A 27125-nucleotide genomic window follows, 5' to 3' on the forward strand; every position below is an offset into this window, starting at 1 on the left:
TGGTGGTTATGATTTTTTTTGTATAAAGCACAATTATTCCAATTCCTTATTTCTGATGCTTTCGCTCCTTTCTTATCACCTCACTTCTTGGCTATTCGTTAAACTGAATTGTGGGTGTGGTGAGGGGTGTATTTATAGGCATTTTGAGGTTTGGGAAACTTTGCCCCTCCTGGTAGGAATGTATATCCCATACGTCACTAGCTCATGGACTCTTGCTAATATGAAAGAAATGAATTTATCAGGTAAGTTCTTACATAAATTATGGTTTTTGTTCCTTTCGAAACTTCAAAGGAAGTCCCTCTACCTCTTCCCCTGCTGCTAAGCAAGAGGGGAATTTTGCTCAATCCAAGTTAGTCTGGAGACCTAACCAGACTTGGAACAAAGGTAAACAGGCCAAGAAGCCTGCTGCTGCTACCAAGACAGCATGAAGGGGTAGCCCCCGATCCGGGACCGGATCTAGTAGGGGGCAGACTTTCTCTCTTTGCTCAGGCTTGGTCAAGAGACGTTCAGGACTCCTGGGCTTTAGAAATTGTAACCCAGGGGTATCTTCTAGATTTCAAAGATTCTCCTCCAAGGGGAAGATTCCATCTTTCTCAATTGTCTGTAAACCAGACAAATGAGAGACGTTCTTACACTGTGTAGAATACCTATATACCATGGGAGTGATCTGCCCAGTTCCGGAAACAGAACAGGGGCAGGTTTTCTACTCCAATCTGTTTGTGGTTCCCAAAAAAGAGGGAACCTTCAGACCAATTTTAGATCTCAAGATCCTAAACAAATTCCTCAGAGTCCCATCCTTCAAGATGGAGACCATTCGGACTATTTAACCAATTATCCAGGAGGGTCAATATATGGTGATGATCCACAAAGATCATCACCAGTTCCTCAGGTTTGCCTTTCTGGACAAGCATTACCAGTTTGTGGCTCTTCCCTTCGGGTTGGCCACAGCTCCCAGAATTTTCACAAAGGTGCTAGGGTCCCTTCTGGCGGTTCTAAGGCCGCGGGGCATAGCAGTGGCGCCTTATCTGGACGATATCTTAATTCAGGCGTCGACTTACCAACTAGCCAAATCTCACACGGACATTGTGTTGGCTTTTCTAGTCTAATGGGTGGAAGGTGAACGTAAAAAAGAGTTCACTTATCCCTCTCACAAGAGTTCCATTCCTGGGAACTCTGATAGATTCGGTGGACATGAAAATTTTTCTGACGGAGGTCAGGAAATCAAAGATTTTAACCACCTGCCGAGCTCTTTATTCCATTCCTCGGCCGTCAGTGGCTCAGTGTATGGAGGTAATCGGACTAATGGTAGCGGCAATGGACATTGTTCCGTTTGCTCGCTTGCATCTCAGATCACTGCAACTATGCATGCTCAAACAGTGGAATGGGGATTATGCAGATTTATCTCCTCAGATAAATCTGGATCAAGAGACCAGAGACTCTCTTCTTTTGTGGTTGTCACAGGATCATCTGTCCCAGGGAATGTGTTTCCGCAGGCCAGCATGGGTCATAGTGACGACAGACGTCAGCCTATTGGGCTGGGGTGCAGTCTGGAATTCCCTGAAAGCACAAGGTTTGTGGACTCCTCCTGATAAATATTCTACTCTATTCTATTCTAGAGCGATATTCAACGCGCTTCAGACGTGGCCTCAGCTGGCTTCGGCCAGATTCATAAGATTCCAGTCGGACAATATCACGACTGTAGCATATATCAATCATCAGGGGGGAACGAAGAGTTCTCTAGCGATGATAAAGGTTACCAAAATAATTCGATGGGCAGAGACTCACTCTTGCCATCTATCAGCAATCTATATCCCAGGAGTGGAATGGAACTGGGAAGCGGATTTTCTAAGTCGTCAAACTTTTCATCTAGGGGAGTGGGAACTCCATCCGGAGGTGTTTGCACAATTGATTCAGCAATGGGGCACACCAGAATTGGATCTGATGGCGTCTCGTCAGAACGCCAAACTTCCTTGTTACGGGTCCAGGTCAAGGGATCCTCAGGCAGTACTGATAGATGCTCTAGCAGTACCCTGGTTGTTCAACCTGGCTTATGTGTTTCCACCATTTCCTCTCCTTCCTCGTTTGATTGCCAGAATCAAACAGGATAGAGCTTCGGTGACTTTGATAGCACCTGCGTGGCCATGCAGGACTTGGTATGCAGACCTGGTGGACATGTCATCTCTTCCACCATGGACTCTGCCACTGAGACAGGACCTTCTGATTCAAGGTCCGTTCCAGCATCCAAATCTAGTTTCTCTGCGGCTGACTGCTTGGAGATTGAACGCTTGATTTTATCCAAGCGGGGTTTCTCTGAGTCGGTCATAAATACCCTGATTCAGGCTTGAAAGCCTGTCACTATGAAAATTTATCATAAGATATGGCGTAAATATCTTTATTGGTGCAAATCCAAAGGCTACTCATGGAATAAGATCAGGATTCCTAGGATTTTGTCCTTTCTCCAAGATGGATTGGAGAATGGGTTATCAGCTAGTTCCTTAAAGGGACAGATATCTGCTTTATCAATTCTACTGCACAAGCGTCAGGCAGATGTTCCAGACGTTCAGTCGTTCTGTCGGGCTTTAGTTAGAATCAAGCCTGTGTTTAAACCTGTTGCTCCGCCATGGAGTCTGAATTTAGTTCTTAAAGTTCTTCAAGGGGCTCCGTTTGAATTTATGCATTCCATAGATATTAAGCTTCTATCTTGGAAAGTTCTGTTTTTAGTTGCTATCTCTTCGGCTCGAAGATTTTCTGAACTATCTGCGTTGCAATGCGACTCGCCTTACCTTGTTTTCCATGCTGACAAGGTAGTTTGGCGTACCAAACCTGGATTCCTTCCTAAGGTGGTTACTAATAGGAATATCAATTAGGAAATTGTTGTTCCTTCTCTGTGTCCTAATCCTTACTCTAAGGAGCGTCTGTTGCACAACTTGGACGTGGTTCGTGCTTTGAAGTTTTACTTGCAAGCAACCAAGGATTTCGTCAAACATCATCTTTGTTTGTTGTCTATTCTGGAAAACTTAGAGGTCAAAAAGCTACGGCTACCTCTCTTTCTTTTTGGCTGAAAAGCATCATCCGTTTGGCATACGAGACTGCTGGACAGCAGCCTCCTGAAAGGATTACAGCCCACTCTACTAGAGCGGTGGCTTTCACATGGGCTTTTAAAAATTAAGCTTCTGTTGAACAGATTTGTAAGGCTGCGACTTAGTCTTCGCTTCATACCTTTTCAAAATTTTTCAAATTTGATACTTTTGCTTCTTTGGAGGCTATTTTTGGGAGAAAAGTTCTTCAAGCAGTGGTGCCTTCTGTTTAACCATCTGTCTTGTCCCTCCTGTTCATCTGTGTCCTGTAGCTTTGGTATTGTATCCCACAAGTAAAGGATGAATCTGTGGACTTGTCGTACCTTATAGAAGAAAAGTAAATTTATGCTTACCTGATAAATTAATTTCTTCTATGGTACGAGTCCACGGCCCGCCCTGTCATTTTAAGACAGATTATATTTTTTTATTTTAAACTTCAGTCACCTCTGCACCTTTTAGTTTCTCCTTTTTCTTCCTGTACCTAAAGGAGGAGTAAAATAGACAGCTCTGCTGTGGTGCTCTTTGCCACTTCCTGTTAGCAGGAGGATAATATCCCACAAGTAAAGGATGAATCCGTGGACTCGTCGTACCATAGAAGAAATTAATTTATCAGGTAAGCATAAATTTACTTTTTGCAGAGTACACACTATGTATAATAGCAAATTAACACAAACTATGACATAGATATTCACAATCTCAACCACGCTCTCTTGCTCACACACGGACACACGTTCGCACACACACTCGCTCACACACACTCACACACACACGCTCGCTCACACGCTCGCACACACACACGCTCTTGCACAAACGCTCTCGCACACACATGCTCGCTCACGCACGCACACACACACGCTCGCACACACACTCTCTCTCACACACACACTCGCTCGCACACATGCTCGCACACACACGCTCGCACACACAAACTCGCTCGCACAGATAAAGACACTCATGTCCTCACACACTAACACGATACTCATAGTGTCATACACATTCTCTCTGTCTCTCACACATTCTTTCATACACACACTCTCTCTCTTTCTCTCTCACACAAAGATACTGACAGACACACACCACAGCTAAGCATCATGTAGGAGCCGCCACTCAGTAAGAAGAACAGTTGTAGTGCAGTATTACTAGTAGTAGTAGTGCAGCATTAACACACATGGATAAACATGTCATGCTCACATGGTTCAGGCCAAACCAAGCACTCTTGAGTCATGCACAGCTAAAACATTTTTGCAGAGTAAACACTATGTATAATAGCAAATTAACACAAACTCTCACATAGATATTCACAATCTCAACCATACTCTCTTGCGCTCTCACACAGACTCGCTCTCACACACACACTCGCTCTCACACACACTCGCTCTCACACACACTCGCTCTCACACACACTCGCTCTCACACACACTCGCTCACACACACACTCGCTCTCACACACACTCGCTCTCACTCACTCACACTTGCTCACACACACACACACTAACACATATACTCACACACATTTTCTCTCACACACATACACAGTCTTTCTCTCTCTCTCACACACACACACACGTTTTCACACATAGACTCACACCTACACACAGAGACACCCGCCATAGCTTAGCATCATTAGGAGCCGCCACTCAGCAAGAAGAACAGTAGTAGTGCAGTACTACTAGGCAACGTACATTTGCACCAAATTTCCCACAACATCCGGACTTGTATGTCTGACTACGCTTCAAACCCGGACACACTAATGTAAACCCGGACTGTCCGGGTCTTTTCCCAACAGGTGGCAACCCTAGTTAAACATCTGAGTATTTACAGAAGGAGAAGGAGAAACAGTAGGCATAATTGTCATTGTGCAGCAAATCTGGGTGCCTCTACATTCTGCATATATCAATTTCCTCTTAAGGCAGATAAGACTATTTACCTCTTGTCAGATAGCTTCTTTGGCCAGGAAAAGGAAGTATTAAGTGATAGCTTCTCATTCTTTCAGGAAGCTGAAGATCCTGGTTTACATGCTACCCAATTGAGTATAAGCCTAACAAACATGTAATCAGTGTAGGATCTTTTGTAAGGCAAGATATACTACAGAAAGACCAATTAAATGTTGTTATCCATGTACTATAATAGTATACTAATATACTGAGAAAAAATCTTAGGTGTATTTGGCTTGTCATTCCTATCAAGTTGAGGGGGGTGTAACTGGTGGCTCTACAGTCTCAGAATTTCCCTTTATAGCCAAATTTGAATTTACCACTTTTTGTTTAGTCATTATGAATCCACTGCAAGTTTGCCCTTTGGGCAGGAAGAGAGGGGCACTCCCCCCGGACCCCGTGCTTTGGGGTGTCCCACACTTTCATCAGGGGTGAAGGTAGGAGAAGGTACATTGTAAATCTGGTATTTAGTTTCTGATGAAGTGTTTATGGTATCAGGAGGTGTAATATATAGCAGTGTTCTCCCCAGGACCTTTTTAGCGGTTGTACCACACAGCTGATTTCACTGACCACCCGGCTAAAATTTTAACCAATATTAAGCTAATATTAAAAATATTCAATTTTTAGTGCACATATTATTAAATACATTTATGTTAAATTATGCAATTAATCTGTGGTTTAAATAACAGAAAATTAAATAATATTTGAAAATATTATGCTGCTCCCACCCGGCTGGCAAAATTTTCTGTGGAGAACAATGTTATTTCTCCTGTTAAGTGTAGTCAGTCCACGGGTCATCCATTACTTATGGGATATTAACTCCTCCCTAACAGGAAGTGCAAGAGGATCACCCAAGCAGAGCTGCTATATAGCTCCTCCCCTCTACGTCACACCCAGTCATTCTCTTGCACCTAACTAATAGATAGGATGTGTGAGAGGAGTGTGGTTATTAAATTTAGTTTTTATTTCTTCAATCAAAAGTTTGTTGTTTTAAACAGCACCGGAGTGTGTTGTTTCTTCTCAGGCAGTATTAGAAGAAGAATCTACCTGAGTTTGTGTATGATCTTAGCGGACGTAACTAAGATCCATTTGCTGTTCTCGGCCATTCTGAGGAGCGAGGTAACTTCAGAACAGGGGACAGCGGGCAGGGTTCACCTGCAAAGAGGTATGTTGCAGTATATTATTTTCTAAGGAATGGAATTGACTGAGAAAATACTGCTAATACCAATATAATGTAAGTACAGCCTTAAATGCAGTAGTAGCAACTGGTATCAGGCTGTTATGTATGTATGTTGGCACTAAAGTATTTCTGGGGAATGTCACTTCACTAAGAAAATACGGTATACATATAACTTATAGCCTTTCTGCAGTGATAGCGACTAGCAACAGGCTTTTCTTATTATTTCATAGATTTAAAACGTTTACTGGCAGGTTAATCGTTTTTCTCTCTGAGGTACTTGGTGAAAAATTTATGGGCATTATTTTCCACTTGGCTGTCGTTTATTTTGAATAAAATCAGTTTACTGTGCTTCCCCACTGCTGTATTATGAGTGGGAGGGGCCTATTTTGGCGCTTTTACTACGCATTAAAAATTCAGTCACAGTCTTCCTTATTCTCCCTGCATGATCCAGGACGTCTCTACAGAGCTCAGGGGTCTCCAAAACTAGTTTGAGGGAGGTAATCACTCACAGCAGACCTGTGAGACTGTGCTTTGACTGTGATAAAAACGTATTTATTTTATTTGTTATTCCTTTTTTGGTATTAAGGGGTTAATAATCCATTTGCTAATGGGTGCAATCCTTTGCTAAATTAATGCATTTCATGTGAAAAATTGATTGCTATAACTAAACCGGTTCATTGTTATCTCAATGTGACAGTTTTTTTGTGTGCTTCTTAAAGGCACAGTAACGTTTTTTATATTGCTTGTAAATTCATTTGAAAAGTATTTTCCAAGCTTGCTAGTCTAATTGCTAGTTTGTTTAAACATGTCTGACACAGAGGAATCTCTTTGTGCAATATGTTCAAAGGCCAATGTGGAGCCCAATAGAAATTTATGTACTAATTGCATTGATGCTACTTTAAATAAAAGCCAATCTGTACATGTTAAGAAAAATTCACCAGACAACGAGGGGGAAGTTATGCCGACTAACTTGCCTCACGTGTCAGTACCTGCATCTCCCGCTCAGGAGGTGCGTGATATTGTAACGCCAAGTACATCAGGGCGGCCATTACAAATCACTTTACAAGACATGTCTAATGTTATGACTGAAGTTTTATCTAAATTGCCAGAACTTAGGGGCCATGTCTGATACTGCGTCACAATTTGCAGAACATGAAGACGGAGAGCTTCATTCTGTGGGTGACGGATCTGATCCAAATAAACTGGATTCAGACATTTCAAATTTTAAATTTAAGCTTGAGAACCTCCGTGTATTACTAGGGGAGGTGTTAGCGGCTCTGAATGATTGTAACACGGTTGCAATCCCAGAGAAAATATGTAGGTTGGATAAATATTTTGCGGTACCGACGTGTACTGACGTTTTTCCTATACCTAAGAGACTTACTGAAATTGTTAACAAGGAGTGGGATAGACCCGGTGTGCCTTTCTCACCCCCTCCTATATTCAGAAAAATGTTTCCAATAGACGCCACCACACGGGACTTATGGCAAACGGTCCCTAAGGTGGAGGGAGCAGTTTCTACTTTAGCTAAGCGTACCACTATCCCGGTGGAGGTATCCCGGTGGAGGATAGCTGTGCCTTTTCAGATCCAATGGATAAAAAGTTAGAGGGTTACCTTAAGAAAATGTTTGTTCAACAAGGTTTTATATTGCAACCCCTTGCATGCATTGCGCCTGTCACGGCTGCGGCGGCATTCTGGTTTGAGTCTCTGGAAGAGACCCTTGACACAGCTCCATTGGATGAGATTACACACAAGCTTAAAGCCCTTAAGCTAGCTAATTCATTTATTTCTGATGCCGTAGTACATTTAACTAAACTTACGGCTAAGAATTCCGGATTCGCCATTCAGGCGCGCAAAGCGCTGTGGCTAAAATCCTGGTCAGCTGATGTGACTTCTAAATCTAAATTGCTTAACATACCTTTCAAGGGGCAGACATTATTCGGGCCCGGTTTGAAAGAAATTATCGCTGACATTACGGGAGGTAAGGGCCATGCCCTGCCTCAAGACAGAGCCAAACCAAGGGCTAGACAGTCTAATTTTCGTGCCTTTCGTAACTTCAAGGCAGGAGCAGCATCAACTTCCTCTGCTCCAAAACAGGAAGGAACTGTTGCTCGCTACAGACAAGGCTGGAAACCTGCTGCTGCCCCTAAGACAGCATGAAGTGAGGGCCCCCAATCCGGAAACGGATCTAGTAGGGGGCAGACTTTCTCTCTTCGCCCAGGCTTGGGCAAGAGATGTCCAGGATCCCTGGGCGTTGGAGATCATATCTCAGGGATATCTTCTGGACTTCAAAACTTCTCCTCCAAAAGGGAGATTTCATCTTTCAAGGTTGTCAACAAACCAGATAAAGAAAGAGGCGTTTCTACGCTGTGTACAAGATCTTTTACTAATGGGAGTGATCCACCCGGTTCCGCGGTCGGAACACGGACAAGGGTTTTACTCAAATCTGTTTGTGGTTCCCAAGAAAGAAGGAACCTTCAGACCAATATTGGATTTAAAGATCCTAAACAAATTCCTAAGAGTTCCATCGTTCAAAATGGAAACTATTCGGACAATCTTACCCATGATCCAAAGGGGTCAGTACATGACCACAGTGGATTTAAAGGATGCCTACCTTCACATACCGATTCACAAAGATCATTACCGGTATCTAAGGTTTGCCTTCCTAGACAGGCATTACCAGTTTGTAGCTCTTCCCTTCGGGTTAGCTACTGCTCCAAGAATCTTTACAAAGGTTCTGGGTTCTCTTCTGGCGGTACTAAGACCGCGAGGAATATCGGTAGCTCCGTACCTAGACGACATTCTGATACAAGCGTCAAGTTTCCAAACTGCCAAGTCTCATACAGAGTTAGTACTGGCATTTCTAAGGTCACATGGGTGGAAAGTGAACGAAGAAAAGAGTTCTCTATTGCCACTCACAAGAGTTCCCTTCTTAGGGACTCTTATAGATTCTGTAGAAATGAAGATTTATCTGACAGAGGTCAGGTTAACAAAACTTCTAAATGCTTGCCGGGTCCTTCATTCCATTCCACACCCGTCAGTGGCTCAATGCATGGAGGTAATCGGCTTAATGGTAGCGGCAATGGACATAGTACCCTTTGCACGCCTGCATCTCAGACCACTGCAATTGTGCATGCTAAGTCAGTGGAATGGGGATTACTCAGATTTGTCCCCTATGCTGAATCTGGATCAAGAGACCAGAAATTCTCTTCTATGGTGGCTCTCTCGGCCACATCTATCCAAGGGGATGCCCTTCAGCAGGCCAGATTGGACGATTGTAACAACAGACGCCAGCCTGATAGGTTGGGGCGCTGTCTGGAATTCCCTGAAGACTCAGGGATCTTGGACTCAGGAGGAGAGTCTCCTTCCCATAAATATTCTGGAATTAAGAGCAGTTTTCAATGCCCTTCTGGCTTGGCCTCAGTTAGCAACTCTGAGGTTCATCAGGTTTCAGTCGGACAACATCACAACTGTGGCTTACATCAACCATCAGGGAGGGACAAGGAGTTCCCTAGCAATGATGGAAGTCTCAAAGATAATTCACTGGGCAGAGTCTCACTCTTGCCACCTATCAGTGATCCACATCCCAGGCGTGGAGAACTGGGAAGCGGATTATCTAAGTCGCCAGACTTTTCATCCGGGGGAGTGGGAACTTCATCCGGAGGTCTTTGCCCAAATACTTTGGCGTTGGGGCAAACCAGATCAGGATCTCATGGCGTCTCGCCAGAACGCCAAACTTCCTTATTACCGATCCAGGTCCAGAGACCCGGGAGCGGTTCTGATAGATGCTCTGACAGCACCTTGGGTCTTCAACATGGCTTATGTGTTTCCACCCTTCCCGATGCTTCCTCGATTGATTGCCAGGATCAAACAGGAGAGAGCATCAGTGATTCTAATAGCGCCTGCGTGGCCACGCAGGACCTGGTATGCAGATCTAGTGGACATGTCGTCCTGTCCACCATGGTCTCTACCTCTGAGACAGGACCTTCTGGTGCAGGGTCCTTTCAAACATCCAAATCTAATTTCTCTGAGGCTGACTGCATGGAGATTGAACGCTTGATTCTATCAAAGCGTGGATTCTCGGAGTCAGTGATTGATACCTTGATACAGGCTAGGAAGCCTGTTACCAGGAAAATTTACCATAAAATATGGCGCAAATACTTGCATTGGTGCGAATCCAAGAGTTACTCATGGAGTAAGGTTAGGATTCCTAGGATATTGTCTTTTCTACAAGAAGGTTTAGAAAAGGGTTTATCCGCTAGTTCGTTAAAGGGACAGATCTCAGCTTTGTCCATCCTTTTACACAAACGTCTGTCAGAAGTTCCAGACGTTCAGGCTTTTTGTCAGGCTTTGGCCAGGATTAAGCCTGTGTTTAAAACTGTTGCCTCACCATGGAGCTTAAACTTAGTTCTTAACGTTTTACAGGGTGTTCCGTTTGAACCCCTTCATTCCATTGATATCAAGCTGTTATCTTGGAAAGTTCTGTTTTTAATGGCTATTTCCTCGGCTCGAAGAGTCTCTGAGTTATCTGCTTTACATTGTGATTCTCCTTATCTGATTTTCCATTCAGACAAGGTAGTTCTGCGTACTAAACCTGGGTTCTTACCTAAGGTAGTCACTAACAGGAATATCAATCAAGAGATTGTTGTTCCTTCATTGTGCCCTAATCCTTCCTCAAAGAAGGAACGACTTCTGCACAATCTGGACGTTGTCCGTGCCCTGAAATTTTATTTACAGGCAACTAAAGATTTTCGACAAACTTCTTCCCTGTTTGTCGTCTATTCTGGACAGAGGAGAGGTCAAAAGGCTTCGGCTACCTCTCTCTCCTTCTGGCTTCGTAGTATAATACGTTTAGCCTATGAGACTGCTGAACAGCAGCCTCCTGAAAGAATTACAGCTCATTCTACCAGAGCTGTGGCTTCCACTTGGGCCTTTAAAAATGAGGCCTCTGTTGAACAGATTTGCAAGGCTGCGACTTGGTCTTCACTTCACACTTTTTCCAAATTTTACAAATTTGACACTTTTGCTTCTTCGGAGGCTGTTTTTGGGAGAAAGGTTCTTCAGGCAGTGGTTCCTTCCGTGTAAAGATCCTGCCTGTCCCTCCCGTCATCCGTGTACTTTTAGCTTTGGTATTGGTATCCCATAAGTAATGGATGACCCGTGGACTGACTACACTTAACAGGAGAAAACATAATTTATGCTTACCTGATAAATTCCTTTCTCCTGTAGTGTAGTCAGTCCACGGCCCGCCCTGTTTTTTATGGCAGGTCTAAATTTTAAATTATACTCCAGTCACCACTGCACCCTATAGTTTTTCCTTTCTCGTTTGGTTTTCGGTCGAATGACTGGGTGTGACGTAGAGGGGAGGAGCTATATAGCAGCTCTGCTTGGGTGATCCTCTTGCACTTCCTGTTAGGGAGGAGTTAATATCCCATAAGTAATGGATGACCCGTGGACTGACTACACTACAGGAGAAAGGAATTTATCAGGTAAGCATAAATTATGTTTTTTTATATAGCATGTGCTAAATGATGGGACAGGGGCTGGCCATTCATGGGATAGGGCATACAGGGGAAGCGTCCCACTGTTTTTACCCATTTTCCATAAATTGGTAGCTTCAGCTTTTGTGGTCTATAATATAGTGCCATTGAACGTCAAATTACTTTTTATCACAAAACCCATACTCCATTTCTATCTAAATCCATACTCATCTCCAGTGTCAGCTCATTATAGATTAAAGGCAATGGGGCTGATTTATCAATCTCCGTATGTGATACTCGCCGTAAACAGAAGTTATGAAGCAGCAATCTAAAGTCCGCTGCTCCATAACATGTCCGCCTGCTCTGAGGCCACGGACAGAAATCAACCTGATCTAATAGGATCGGGCTGATTGACACCCCCTGCTAGTGGATTGGCCACAAATCGGCAGGGGGTGGCATTGCACCAGCAGTTCACAAGAAGTGCTGATGCAATGATAAATGCAGACAGAGAATGCTGTCGGCATTTATCAATGTGCGGCGGACATGATACGCTACATTAATAAATATACCCCCGCGTATCTTCTCAAGTTTACAGACTTACAGACTTTCATAGCCGCAAACTATGAAAATACACTAAAAATGTAAAGGGATATTTTATACAAAAATGTTCTTTCATTTATATGAGAGAACTAATTTAATATGTTTGCATGAAAAAAAGGTTTGCAAAAGCTATTTAAATGTATATTCTAGTAGGAGAGACAACACTCCACAAACCTGAAAAGAAAAAAAGTATGTTTATTTAGCACAGGAATGTTCATAAAAAAATTATATTAGATTGTCCTTTTTAGATGGAAGAAAGAAAAAAAACTGCATGGTTTCATTTCTATTTGATTGTATGCCTTTCTGAAAAATAATATAATAATCACGGTTTTATTTCTTCTTAAAGACACGATGAGTCCACGGATCATCTTCATTACTTATGGGATATTCACTTCCTGGTCAGCAGGAAGAGGCAAAGAGCACCACAGCAGAGCTGTTAAATAGCTCCACCTTTCCCCCCCACTCCAGTCATTCTCTTTGCCTACGTTAGTGATAGGAAGCAGGTAAAGTGAGGTGTTAGTTTTGATTCTTCATTCAAGAGTTTTTTATTTTAGGAGTAGTGCCAGAGAGTGCTACTTAGTTCTGGGGTGTAGCCTAGTCCATATCAGTCTCTACAGTAGAGCTCTGGTGGCTTTAGCGCTATGGGAACTGGTGGGATATAATTCTCACTGCGCCTCCCATTTTCAGCTGCCCCATATCCTTCAGCTTGAGATTATTACTGACTCAGCATTGCTTATGTCTCAGGCCAATGTGAGGGAGAGGACCTTTCAAGCTTGGGAACTGCCATACTGCCAGGCAGTGTTTGAGGTAAGTACTGCCTTTTTCTGGGATCTAAGGAGTCTCAGTGTTTGTTTCATTAGCACTTCGGTACATAAGGGGTTAATAGTAAACTTTACTTATGTGGGGACAGTTTCAGACTTTCAGAAAAGAAGTCTTACTTGGGCAGTGATTAGGTGCAGGCACTGGGGCAGGAGTTATGTTGCTAAGTTTATTTTCACTAAAATGGAAGGCTCTGGTGGTTTCACTTTAGTTTTTTCCCTGAGAGGGAAGCAGAGACTTGCAGCACGCCCACGAAGGGCGGGACTTCCTGTTTTTTGGAGCCTCTGCTTGTAGCACTATTTCCAAGCAGTTTCAGGTCTTCACATGTGCTGTACTGGGGTTTATCTGGGCTAGAGCAGCATGTAGAACACTTTTCATGCGCTTTTAGCACAGATGCGGTCCTAGTTCGGTTTTTCTGGCAGGTTGCAGTAACGGATCGTTTCTACAAGGGATCCGGTAGCATTGGTTAAGGTAGGAGCACCTCAGCAGGTTGCTGTGGTGCAGAGGTTTAATTATTGCTTAATTTTTCTAACCGTTTTGTAACTACAGCAAAATTTGCAGTTTGTCAAGAGAAAGAAAAAACGTTTAAATTTAAAGAGACAGTAACGGTTTTTAATAATTTTATTTTATTGTTATTCCCAGTATTTTTTCTGCTCAATACCAATATTTTATGTGAAAAAATGGACCAAAATGAGGTGCAAGCTGTTACATGTGCTTTATGTCTTGATGCAAATGTGGAACCACCAATCCCTTTCTGTCCTACATGTATTGAAAGGACTGTGAATTTTAGGGATAACATTTTTGCTGAGCCAATCTCCTCTCAGACAGATGTTGTCCAAGAGTCCTCTGATGAGGGTCAATTTCTGCAGCAACTTTCTCCCCAAGTGTCCCAAAAATTATCGCCCTCACCAGCAGTGCCCTGCACGTCTACTGCAGTTCCTTCTGGAATTTCACTACAGGACATAGCTTCTCTTATGTGTACTACTATCTCTGATGCTCTGTCTGCCTTTCCAATGTTGCAGGGCCATCGCAAGAGAAAGTCCATTTCTGCAGTTAGCGAGGTTTCTAATGCTGTGGTAGCTATCTCAGAAGTCTCTTCTCACAGATCTGAGGAAGAGAGGAAGAGGTTCCTGCTCTGGCATCTGAAGGAGAAATCTCAGGTTCGGAGGAGGTGTTACCTTTGACCGACTCAGAAGTGCTATCTTTCAGGTTTAAACTGGAACATGATAGTGACTCCACAGTGATGGTTGTCCCCCCCAAAGTCTAGCAAATTAAACAGATATTATGAGGTACCTTCCTTTACATCATCCTGGGAGATTGAAGCAGTTTGGAGCTCCCTAAGGGCTCAGGGGATATGGTCTCAGACATAGTTTCTTTTGCCCATAAACATTCTGGAACTGAGAGCGATCTACAATGCTCTCCTGACCTGGCCTCATCTAGCTTCGGATCAGTTTATTTGGTTCCAGACAGACAACATAACATCAGTGGCCTACATCAATCATCAGGGAGGAACAAGGAGTTCCTTGGCGATGACAGAGGTTTTCAAAATAATTCAGTGGGCGGAGGCCCATTCTTGTTGTCTGTCGGCAATCCACATCCCAGGGATGGACAACTGGGAGGAGGATTTTCTGAGCAGACAGACCTTTCATCCGGGAGAGTGGGAACTTCATCCAGACGTGTTCTCCAGTCTGATCCTCAAATGGGTTCTGCCGGAGTTGGATCTCATGGTATCCAGGCAGAATGCCAAACTTCCCAGGTACGGGTCAAGATCCAGAGATCCTCAGGTGGAGCTGATAGATGCTCTGGTGGCCCCTTGGTCCTTCAATCTAACATATCTGTTTCCTCCATTTGCTCTCCTTCCGCGAGTGATTGCCCGGATCAAACAGGAAAGGGCTTCAGTGATTCTCATAGCACCGGCCTGGCCTCGCAGGATCTGGTATGCAGACCTGGTGGAGATGTCGTCTCTACCTCCTTGGAGGCTTCCGCTTCGAAAGGACCTTCTGATTCAAGGACCCTTCCATCATCCAAATCTAGATTCTCTGAAGCTGACTGCTTGGAGATTGAACGGTTGATTCTAGCCAAGCGAGGTTTTTCTGACTCAGTCACAGACACTTTGATTCAGGCTCGTAAGCCTGTCATTAGAAAGATTTATCACAAGATTTGGCGTAAATACCTTTATTGGTGTGAATCCAAGGGCTACTCCTGGAGTAGAGTTAGGATTCCTAGGATTTTATCTTTTCTCCAGGAAGGATTGGAGAAAGGATTATCTACAAGTTCTTTAAAGGGTCAAATTTCAGCATTATCTATCCTGTTACAGAAGCGTCTAGCTGATGTCCCTGATGTTCAGTCTTTTTGTCAGGCCTTAACCAGAATTAGGCCTGTGTTTAGACCAGTTACTCCTCCATGGAGTCTTAATTTAGTTCTCAAGGTTCTTCAAGGGGTTCCGTTTGAACCTATGCATTCCTTAGATATCAAGTTGTTATCTTGGAAGGTTTTATTTTTGGTAGCGATTTCTTCTGTTCGTAGAGTGTCTGAACTTTCAGCATTACAACGTGAGCCCCCTTACCTTATTTTTCATGCGGATAAGGTTGTCTTAAGTACGAAATTTGGATTTCTTTCCAAGGTGGTTTCTGATCGGAACATTAATTAGGAAATTGTTGTAACTTCCTTGTGTCCTAATCCTTCTTCTGAGAAGGAGAGGCTCTTACACAATTTGGATGTAGTTCATGCTTTAAAGTTTTATTTACAGGCGACTAAAGACTTTCGCCAGTTTTCCTCTTTGTTTGTGGTATTTTCAGGCAAACGTAGGGGACATAAAGCTACGGCTGTTTCTCTTTCTTTGTGGCTGAAGAGTATTATACGTTTGGCTTACAAAACTGCTGGACAGCAGCCTCCTGAGAGGATTACGGCTCATTCCACTAGGGCTGTTGCTTCCTCATGGGCATTCAAAAATGAAGCTTCTGTGGAACAGATTTGCAAGGCTGCAACTTGGTCTTCTCTTCACACTTTTACAAAATTTTACAAATTTGATACTTTTGCCTTGGCTGAGGCGGCTTTTGGGAGAAAGGTTCTTCATGCAGTGGTCCCTTCCGTTTAGGTATCCTGTCTTGTCCCTCCCGTATCATCCGTGTACTCTAGCTTGGGTATTGGATCCCATAAGTAATGAAGATGATACGTGGACTCATCGTGTCTAAGAAGAAAAGAAAATTTATGCTTACTTGATACATTTATTTCTTCTTAGACACGATGAGTCCACGGCCCGCCCTGTCATTTTTAGAAAGGATGTTTTTTATTGTAAACTTCAGTCACCTCTGCACCTTGGCTTTTCCTTTCTCTTCCTAACTTCGGTCGAATGACTGGAGTGGGAGGGAAGGGAGGAGCTATTTAACAGCTCTGCTGTGGTGCTCTTTGCCTCTTCCTGCTGACCAGGAAGTGAATATCCCATAAGTAATGAAGATGATCCGTGGACTCATCGTGTCTAAGAAGAAATAAATTTATCAGGTAAGCATACATTTTCTTTTTTTTAAATTAATTATTTACTGATAACATTGCAAAGCACTGTTCAAGTGGATGTGACAATACACATACGACCAGATTACGAGTGGAGCGTAAATGTTTGCACCTGATTGATAAGGGATTCATCGGGAGAATGGGGGTTGCGCTCGTTGGGCTTACCGCTGGTATTACGAGTTGAAAGTAAGTGCTATCGCTTGAGCGCAATCGTGATTTACAATAGAATGATTACCACAACTTCAGAGCTCTGGTTAACTGTTTCACAAACAAAAAAGTTGCACAAAACACATCAAAAATACATTACAAAGTACAGTTACTGTACACTCATAATAACACCATCTAATAAAGGCTCAAAGATATGAGGGCTCAGGTGTTAGGGGAAAAAAAGGCAGAGAAATGGCTTTAACATAGAGATAGGGACGAAACTACATGGGGTGCAGAGGTCGCAACTGCGACTTGGCCTCTGAGAGTGGGGGCCCAGCTTCAAAATTTTTTTTTTTTTAAATGTCTTAAATAAAAAACGTTGACCTGCACTGATATCATGTGAGTGTGACATGATGCCTCACTAGTGTCTTTGACTACAGGGGTTAGAGTTTCTGTTTTACCCATTGGTGTTTGTGTGTGTGTGTATGTGACTGTGTGCGTATTTATGCATGTATGTGTGTGTATGTTTGTGGAAACAGCAAATTACAGACCTTGTTACTACAGGGGGTAAACAGTGTCACTATACGGTACCACTATATGCAGTTAGAGTTGCCACCTCAGCCATGTTTTCTTGGACACTTATGAGTTATACATGCTGCAGGGTGTGCAGGTAAGAACATGTATTGCGTTTCTGGACAGCACTATTCATATTCCTCCCTGCACACCCTGCAGCATGTGTAACTTATAAGTGTTTTGTATTTTAAGGGATGGGTGGCAACTCTAATATACAGTACGGGGGGGGGGGGCTGGACCATGTCACTGACTACTATGGTCATTTTATAAAGTACTTGGGTGGGTAGGGTCAGGCCAGCCATCTCACCGGCAGATTACAGACTGTGTCACTAACTCACTATATACAGTACTGGTGGGTTAAACAGTGTCACTATATACAGTAATAGGGGGTCAGACCATCTCACAGACTGTGGGCACAGGGTACCTCCTTTTGCAGACATGTAACCTGATTCACATTTTTTTCTGTGTTAAATGTAAGAAAGAAAGAAAAAAGAACAAAAATGTATCAAATTCACCTTTTTTTTTTTTTTTTGAAGAGGGGTGGGGGGTCCTTCTTAGATTCTTGCACCTGGGCCCTGTCGTGTCTAGTTACGCCTCTGATAGAGATACGTACATATACGTGTCTAAACATATACACATATAAACACATAAATACATATGTAGACATATATATACAGTGTATATATATATATATATATATATATATATATATATATATATATATATTTGTGCATTGGAGCCCTTTGCAGTTAAATAGATGAGAACGTGTTAAAGCATATTTATGCAATATTTATTTTTTATAAAGGTGTTAACTATGTATTTCCTGTAAATATTTTACATTCCAATGTTCTGCGCATAGCAGAATATGTTCTTTGTATTTGTAAATAGTTTGCGCGAGAGTGGGGTGTTTTTTTCCAACTTTTTTTTTCTCCATTGACTTCTATAGGTGAATATGTGAATGCGCACACAATATTCTGAATTTAGATTTTTGCACTTTTAGGATTAGCACAAGAGCAAAAACATTTTACTTGCAACTCGTAATATGAGCGTAACCCAACAAGTGAAAAAAGCTTACTTCTAACGCAATTAACGCTCAAGCGGAAGTGTTAATTTGTGCTTCACCATAATGGGCCAGATTATGAGTGGAGCAAAAAAATTTGCTCGTGAGTGATAAAGGCTTTATCGCAGGGTTTGCTCTCATCGGGCTTACCGCTGGTATTGTGGGTTGAAACTAAACGTGATCACTTGAACACAGTTGCAATTTATGATAAAATAATTACCGTAACTTCAGAGCTTTTGTTAACTGTTTTGCAAAACTAAAAGGTTGCACAAATCACATCAAAAATACATCACAATGTATAGTTACATTGATAACACTATCTAATAAAAAAATATTGCACTCAAAAGTTATAAGGGCTCAAAGATATGAGATCTCAGGTATTGGACATATACATGTCTAAATATGTATGTGTGTATGTGTGTGTGTGTGTATATATATATATATATATATATATATATATATATATATATATATATATATATATATATATATATATATATATATATAATGTGGACTTTCGCTCAGTTTAACTATATAACAAATAAAAGGGTTTTTTTATCTATGAAAACCCAGTGAGTGCAGTATTTTACTGGAGCATAAATACCTATTTAAAAATACTTAGAACATATTCTTGACTGCAAAGGGCTCCAATGCACACACACACACACACACATATATATATATATATATATGATATATATGTATTTACTGTAAACATTTCACATTCCAATGTTATGTACATAACCATGTATGTTCTAAGTATTTTTAAATAGATATTTATATATATATATATATATATATATATATATATATATATATATATATATATATCTGTACCTTATATTGTAGAGAAATACCATCACATATATGTAGAATTATTTATTTATGAATAAATAGAACATATTCTACTATGTGAAGGACATTGGAATGTAAAACATTTATATTTTCATGTTGGGTTTGCGCACATGAGAATATGCAATCGGGTTTGCGCGATAGTGGGGTGTTTTCCACTTTACTCTTCTTCAGTGACTTCTATGGGGAAGTACGTGAACACGCGTGCAATATTTGGGCTCGTTGGGTTAAAGCGAGAGCGAAAACAGTTTACTTTCAACTCATAATACGAGCACAACTTGACGCACGCAAAAAGCTTAATTCTAGTGCAATTAACGCTAGAGCAGGAGCGTTAATTAGTGTTCCACGTGTAATCTAGCCCAATATTGTTATTGTTCCCAAAAAATATATTGTCTTGCATCGTTGTCACTCTTCTTGCTTTTCATTTTTCCTTTGCTTACTTTTCAGGCTGTTTGACGTTGGAGGACAGCGATCAGAACGTAAGAAATGGATACACTGTTTTGAGGACGTCACAGCCATTATTTTCTGTGTCGCACTGAGTGGTTACGATCAGGTTCTTCATGAAGATGAGACGACAGTAAGTGTGTTATGGTCTTGAACTCCCTTAGTCAATAGCTGCTCAGTTCTCAACTTTCTGACATTTTCCAGTGTTCTGTTTCCTTCCTTTATGTTCTAGCCCCTTTGCCTTGTATTCCAGTGCTTTCTGAACCTACCGTGCACTATCCTTCCTACCTAGCATTCAGCTATTTCTTTCATGTAATTGGCAAGAGTCCATGAGCTAGTGATGTATGGGATATACAATCCTACCAGGAGGGGCAAAGTTTACCAAACCTCAAAATGCCTATAAATACACCCCTCACCACACCCACAATTCAGTTTTACAAACTTTGCCTCCTATGGAGGTGGTGAAGTAAGTTTGTGCTTGATTTTCTTCTGTGATATGCTCTTCTCAGCATTTTGAAGCCCGATTCCTCTCAGAGTACAGTGAATGTCAGAGGGATGTGAAGGGAGTATCACCTATTGAATTCTATGGTTTTCCTCACGGGAAATCTTTTCATAGGTTCTCTGTTATCGGTCGTAGAGAACTAGAGATTCATCTTCTACCTCCCTTTTCAGATCGACGATATACTCTCATATTCCATTACCTCTACTGATAACTGTTTCAGTACTGGTTTGGCTATCTGCTATATGTGGATGGGTGTCTTTCGGTAAGTATGTTTTTATTTATTAGACACTCTCAGCTATGGTTTGTAAATTGTGAAAAAATACATATTTAGGAAGTTATTTTTCTTATCTGGGGTATAGTCTTTTCTTCAAAATTGACTGTTTTCATTAATTTTCGCAGCAAAATTTAGGCTTGCGAGGCAGAAAAATGCTGATATTTATTGCATCATTATTGGCGCGAGAATTTTTTTGCCGCAAATTTTTTTTTATGCAAATTCGCCATTTCCAGCGTCTTAGTTGACGCCAGGTTTCCTTGCACAGGGTTGCGTCATTTCAAGATGTTAGCACCAAAAAAATTTTTTGCGTTGCTCGTCTTACTTGGCGCCAAATAATTTTTTAACCCTACTTCCTATATGCCTCTTGCCTTTTTCTATGCTCAGGGGGCTATGCTGTTTCCATTTTTTTCCCATTCCTGAAACTGCCATATAAGGAAATTGATAATTTTGCTTTATATGTTGTTTTTTCTCTTACATTTGCAAGATGTCTCAATCTGATCCTGTCTCAGAAACCACTGTTGGATCCCTGCTGCCTGATAACAGTTCTACCAAAGATAAGTGTTTCTGTTGTAAGTTAGTGGAGATTATATCTCCAGCTGTAGTATGTAGTAGTTGTCATGATAAGCTTTTACATGCAGATAATTTATCCATTAGTACTAGTACAATGTCTGTTGTTCCTTCAACATCTAATGTACATGATATCCCTGTGAATATAAAAGATTTGATTGCTGATACGATTCAGAAGGCTTTGTCTGCAATTCCGCCTTCTAATAAACGTAAAAGTTTAAAGATGATGAATTTTCAAATGACTGAAAACATACTGAATTATCCTCCTCTGATGAGGATCTATCTGATTTAGAAGATCCTACCTCAGATATTGACACTGACAAATCTGCTTATCTCTTTAAGATGGAGTATATTCGTTCCTTGTTGAAAGAAGTGTTAATTACTTTGGATATTGAGGAAACTAGTCCTCTTGATATTAAAACTAGTAAACGTTTAAATTCTGTTTATAAACATCCTGTGGTTACTCCAGAGGTTTTTCCAGTTCCTGATGCTATTTCTGATATGATTTCAAAGGAATGGAATAGGCCTGGTACTTATTTTATTCCTTCTTCTAGGTTGAAAAAGTTGTATCCTTTGCCAGCAGCCAGATTGGAGTTTTGGGGAAAAAAAACTAAAGTTGATGGGGCTATTTCTACTCTTGCCAACGTACTACTATCCCTATGGAAGATAGTACTTCCTTTAAGAATCCTTTAGATAGGAAACTTGAATCTTATCTAAGGAAAGCTTATTTATTTTCTGGCTATCTTCTCAGGCCTGCAATTTCTATAGCTGATGTTGCAGCTGCATCAACCTTCTGGTTGGAAAGCTTAGCGCAACAGGAAACAGATTCTGATTTTTCTAGCATTGTTCACTTGCTTCAACATGCTAATCATTTTATATGTGATGCTATATTTGATATCATAAAAATTGATGTTAAATCTATGTCTTTAACTATTTTAGCTAGAAGAGCTTTGTGGATCAAATATTGGAATGCTGACATGGTATCTAAGTCTAGATTACTATCTCTTTCTTTCCAAGGTAACAATTTATTTGGTTCTCAGTTGGATTCCACTATTTCAACTGTCACTGGGGGGAAGGGAGTTTTTTTACCTCAGGATAAAAGATCTAAAGCTTCTAATCATTTTCGTTCTTTTCAACAGAATAAGGAATAGAAACCAAATCCTTCCCCCAAGGAATCTGGTTCCAATTGGAAGCCATCTTCATGTTGGAATAAATCCAAGCCTTTCCAGTAAATCCAGTGAAGGCTCAGGCTTTTCTGAAGTGTGTTTCAGAGCTAGAGCGTTCAGGGGTAATTATACCAGTTCCGCTTCAGGAACAGGGTCTGGGGTTTTATTCAAATCTATTCATTGTCCCAAAGAAAGAAAATTCATTCAGGTCAGTTCTGGATCTGAAAATTTTGAACCGTTTTGTAAGAGTGCCAACTTTCAAAATGGTGACTATAAGGACTATTCTGCCTTTTGTTCAGCAAGGTCATTATATGTCCACGATAGACTTACAGGATGCATATCTTCACATTCCAATTCATACAGATCACTATCGGTTTCTGAGATTCTCTTTTCTAGACAAGCATTACCAATTTGTCGCTCTTCTATTTGGCCTAGAGACAGCTCCAAGACTTTTTTCAAAGGTTCTCGGTGCCCTACTCTCTGTAATCAGAGAACAGGGTATTGCGGTGTTTCCTTATTTGGACGATATCTTGGTACTAGCTCAGTCTTTACATTCTGCAGAATCTCACACAAATCAACTAGTGTTGTTTATTCAAAGACATGGTTGGAGGATCAATTTACTAAAAAGTTCCTTGATTCCTCAGACAAGGGTCACCTTTTTAGGTTTCCAGATAGATTTAGTGTCCATGACTCTGTCTCTAACAGACAAGAGACAAATAAAATTGGTTTTAGCTTGTCAGAACCTTCAGTCCCAGTCATTCCCTTCAGTGGCTTTGTGCATGGAAGTTTTAGGTCTCATGACTGCAGCATCGGACGTGATCCCCTTTGCTCGTTTTCATATGAGACCTCTCCAGCTTTGTATGCTGAATCAATACTGCAGGTATTATACAAAGATATCACAATTAATATCCTTAAATCCCAATGTTCGACTCTCTCTGACTTGGTGGTTAGACCACCATCGTATAGTTCAAGGGGCCTCCTTTGTTCGTCCAACCTGGACTCTAATCACAAATGTGCTATTTTCATTTTTCAGGGCTCTTCAGGTTTGGCCTATATTGAAGAGAGAGCCATTCATTTGTTTTCAGACAGACAGTGTCACAACTGTGGCATATGTCAATCATCAGGGTGGGACTTGCAGTCCCCAAGCTATGAAAGAAGTATCTCGGATACTTGCTTGGGCAGAATCCAGCTCTTGTATAATTTCTGCTGTATATTATCCCAGGTGTAGACAATTGGGAAGCGGATTATCTCAGCTGTCAGACTTTACATCCGGGGGAGTGGTCACTCCATCCAGATATGTTTTTTCAGATTGTTCAGATGTGGGGTTTTCCAGAAATAGATCTGATGGCTTCACATCTAAACAAGAAACTTCCCAGGTACCTGTCCAGGTCCAGGGATCCTCAGGCGGAGTCAGTGGATGCGTTAGCAGTTCCTTGGTTTTACCAACCTGCTTATATTTCCCCCCCCCCTCTAGTTCTTCTTCCAAGAGTGATCTCCAAGATCATTATGGAACATTTGTTTGTGTTTTTGGTAGCACCAGCATGGCCTCACAGGTTCTGGTATGCGAACCTTGTCCGGATGTCCAGTTGTCAACCTTGGCCACTTCCTTTAAGACCAGATCTTCTGTCTCAAGGACCGTTTCTCCATCAGGATCTCAAATCATTAAATTTGAAGGTATAGAAATTGAACGCTTAGTGCTTAGTCATAGAGGTTTCTCTGACTCAGTAATTGATACTATGTTACAGGCTCGTAAATCTGTTTCTAGGAAGATTTATTATCGAGTTTGGAAGACTTATATTTCATAGTGTTCTTTTCATAAATTCTCCTGGCATTCTTTTAGAATTTTACAGTTTCTTCAGGATGGTTTGGATAAAGGTTTGTCTGCAAGTTCCTTGAAGGGATACATTTCGGCTCTTTCTGTTTTATTTCACAGGAAGATTGCTAAACTTCCTGATATTCACTGTTTTGTTCAGGCTTTGGTCCGTATCAAGCCTGTCATTAAATCAATCTCTCCTCCTTGGAGTCTTAATTTGGTCCTGATAGCTTTACAGGCTCCTCTTTTTGAGCCTATGCATTCTTTGGATATTAAACTACTATCTTGGAAAGTGTTGTTCCTTTTGGCTATCTCTTCTGCTAGAAGAGTTTCTGAATTATCTGCTCTTTCTTGTGAGTCACCTTTTCTGATTTTTCATCAAGATAAGGCAGTTTTGCGGACTTCATTTAAATTTTTACCTAAAGTTGTGAATTCTAGCAACATTAATAGCGAAATTGTTGTCCCCTCTTTGTGTCCTAATCCTAAGAATTCTTTGGAGAGATCCTTACATTCTCTGGATGTTGTAAGAGCTTTGAAATATTATGTTGAAGCTACTAAAGATTTCAGGAAGACTTCTAGTCTATTTGTTGTCTTTTCTGGTTCTAGGAAAGTTCAGAAAGCTTCTGCCATTTCCTTGGCATCTTGGTTAAAGCTTTTGATTCATAAGACTTATGTGGAGTCGGGTCAGGCCCCGCCTCAGAGAATCACAGCTCATTCTACTAGATCAGCCTCCACTTTGTGGGCTTTTAAGAATGAAGCTTCAGTTGATCAGATTTGCAAAGCAGCGACTTCTTTGCATACATTTACTAAATTCTATCGTTTTTATGTATTTGCCTCTTCGGAAGCAGTTTTTGGTAGAAAAGTTCTTCAGGCAGCTGTTTCAGTTTGATTCCTCTGCTTATGTTTTAAGGTTGTTTTTTTTCCGTTTCAATTATATGAAAAACGTATTCTTTTGGTTGTGGATTTAATTTTTCAGCAGAAAATAGCTGTTTTTATTTTATCCCTCCCTCTCTAGTGACTCTTCTGTGGAGTTCCACATCTTTGGTATTACTATCCCATACGTCACTAGCTCATGGACTCTTGCCAATTATATGAAAGAAAACATATGTAAGAACTTACCTGATAAATTATTTTCTTTCATATTGGCAAGAGTCCATGAGACCCACCCTGTTTATGGTGGTTATGTTTTTTTGTGTAAAGCACAATTATATTTCCAATTCCTTTTTTTTTAATTCTTTTTACTCCTTTTTTTCTGTCACCCCACTTCTTGGCTATTCATTAAACTGAATTGTGGGTGTGGTGAACGGTGTATGTATAGGCATTTTGAGGTTTGGGAACTTTGCCCCTCCTGGTAGGATTTTATATCCCATATGTCACTAACTCATGGACTCTTACCAATAAGAAATAAATTAATTTATCAGGTAAGTTCTTACATAAATTATGTTTGCTCCTCACTTCCCTTAAGTTCTCATGCCCATCACATTTCCATTCTCTACTTAAATTTACTGGACCATACTTATTACCTCAACTGAACCCTTCTTTTTTTCACACACACAAATCTGCTTTACTTTGTCTGGTTTACTTCTTTCCACTGCCATATTCTCTGTCTCCTATTCCTCCTCACTGCTCTTCCCTTCTAATCACGTCAACCATCTACTCTGTTTTCTTTACTACCCTCTGCTCTCTCTCCTCAGTACCCTGTTTTCTCTTTTCTCACTACCCTCGGCTCTCTCTCCTTCTCAATACCCTGTTTTCTATTTCCTCACTACCCTCTGCTCTCTCTCCTTCTCAGTACCCTGTTTTCTCTTTCCTCACTACCCTCTGCTCTCTATCCTTCTCACTACCTTCACACCTCCTTCTCTCTGCCCTCCATCCTTCTCCTCACCACTCTCTGCCCTCACTTCTTCTCCTGACTGCACTTTACCATTTTTCCTCACTAACCTCTGCTCTCCATCATTCTCCTCACTACCCTCACACCTCCTTCTCACTGGTCTCTCCCATCTATCCTTTTCCTCAACTCTCTCTGCCCTCACTCCTTCTCCTGACTGCACTCTGCACCCTTTCTCCTCACTGCCCTCTGCTCTCTATCCTTCTCTCCACTACTCTCTGTTTTCTATCACCTCCTCCTCACTACCCTCTGCACTTTCTCCTTCTCACAGTCCTCTTTTCTTTCTCTCCTCCTTCTCACTACCCTCTGCCATCTCTCCTTCTACTTACTACTCTCACTCCGTCTCACTGGTCTCTGCCCTCTTTCTTTCTTCTGACTTTTTGCTATTTCTCCATATCCTCACTACCCTTTGCATAATCTCCTTCTCCTCACTGTCCTCTGTTTTTCTCTCTCTCCTCCTCACTACCCTCTGCCTTCTATCATTCTCCTGACTGCCCTCTGATCTATCCTTTTAATTAATAAACAGTTCAGTAGATGTAAAGCACAAAAGATATATGTTTAAAGTGGTGAAAGCACTCCACACTAGGCCCTCTATACATAGAATCACAGTCCAATGAGACAGCAGCACTTACCAAGTCTTCAATTACACAAATTATTTGGGACACCAAAGTGCCAAAAGACAACGTTTCGGACCTCTAGTCCTAAGTAATGTCAATACACTTACTAATCACATAACCTCCTAATAAAATGACATGCATAAATTGCCCTGCCCCCTCATTTTAATCCATTCAATGGTCATGGAAAACAATAAAGCACAATAGTTCCCCCTAGTAGTTACCAAATACTACATATGGTAATTACAAATATCATATAAACCAAAAAACGAAAACCATCTATTATATTATAATATAAATAGTATAAATTACATGTTGGTACAGATTACATATTTACACATGTTGTAAAGGGTAGATATCAAACAGTCAGGTATACAAAAAAAAGGACAATTAATAATTTCCTTCAAAAAAACAGATAAATCATATTCCTTACTTCATTCCCACAGAACTGCAGGTTTCCAATTTGTTAATCCAAAAGACTTCCTGTTGTTTAAGAAATAACGCTGTCACCTCCACTCCTAGGAATACTAATATGATCAATGATCTGAAACCTAAGTTGGCAAATATTGTGGCCATCTTGGATAAAATGTTCTGCCACATGGATTTAATCTTTTTATTTGGAAT

General features: G+C 41.2%; 1 protein-coding gene across 2 annotated transcripts in view; it reads left to right on the forward strand.

The window, feature by feature from the left end:
• Positions 1 to 27125, forward strand: part of GNAO1 (G protein subunit alpha o1) — a 471718-nt gene that overhangs the window by 340244 nt on the left and 104349 nt on the right. For both annotated transcript variants that reach the window (XM_053700323.1, XM_053700322.1), the window contains exon 6: positions 19681 to 19810. In XM_053700323.1, coding sequence (XP_053556298.1) covers positions 19681 to 19810 — 130 coding nt within the window. The remainder of the gene's footprint in view (positions 1 to 19680; positions 19811 to 27125) is intronic.

Source organism: Bombina bombina, chromosome 1, assembly GCF_027579735.1.
Source record: "Bombina bombina isolate aBomBom1 chromosome 1, aBomBom1.pri, whole genome shotgun sequence".
NCBI classification, from domain to species: Eukaryota; Metazoa; Chordata; class Amphibia; order Anura; family Bombinatoridae; genus Bombina; species Bombina bombina.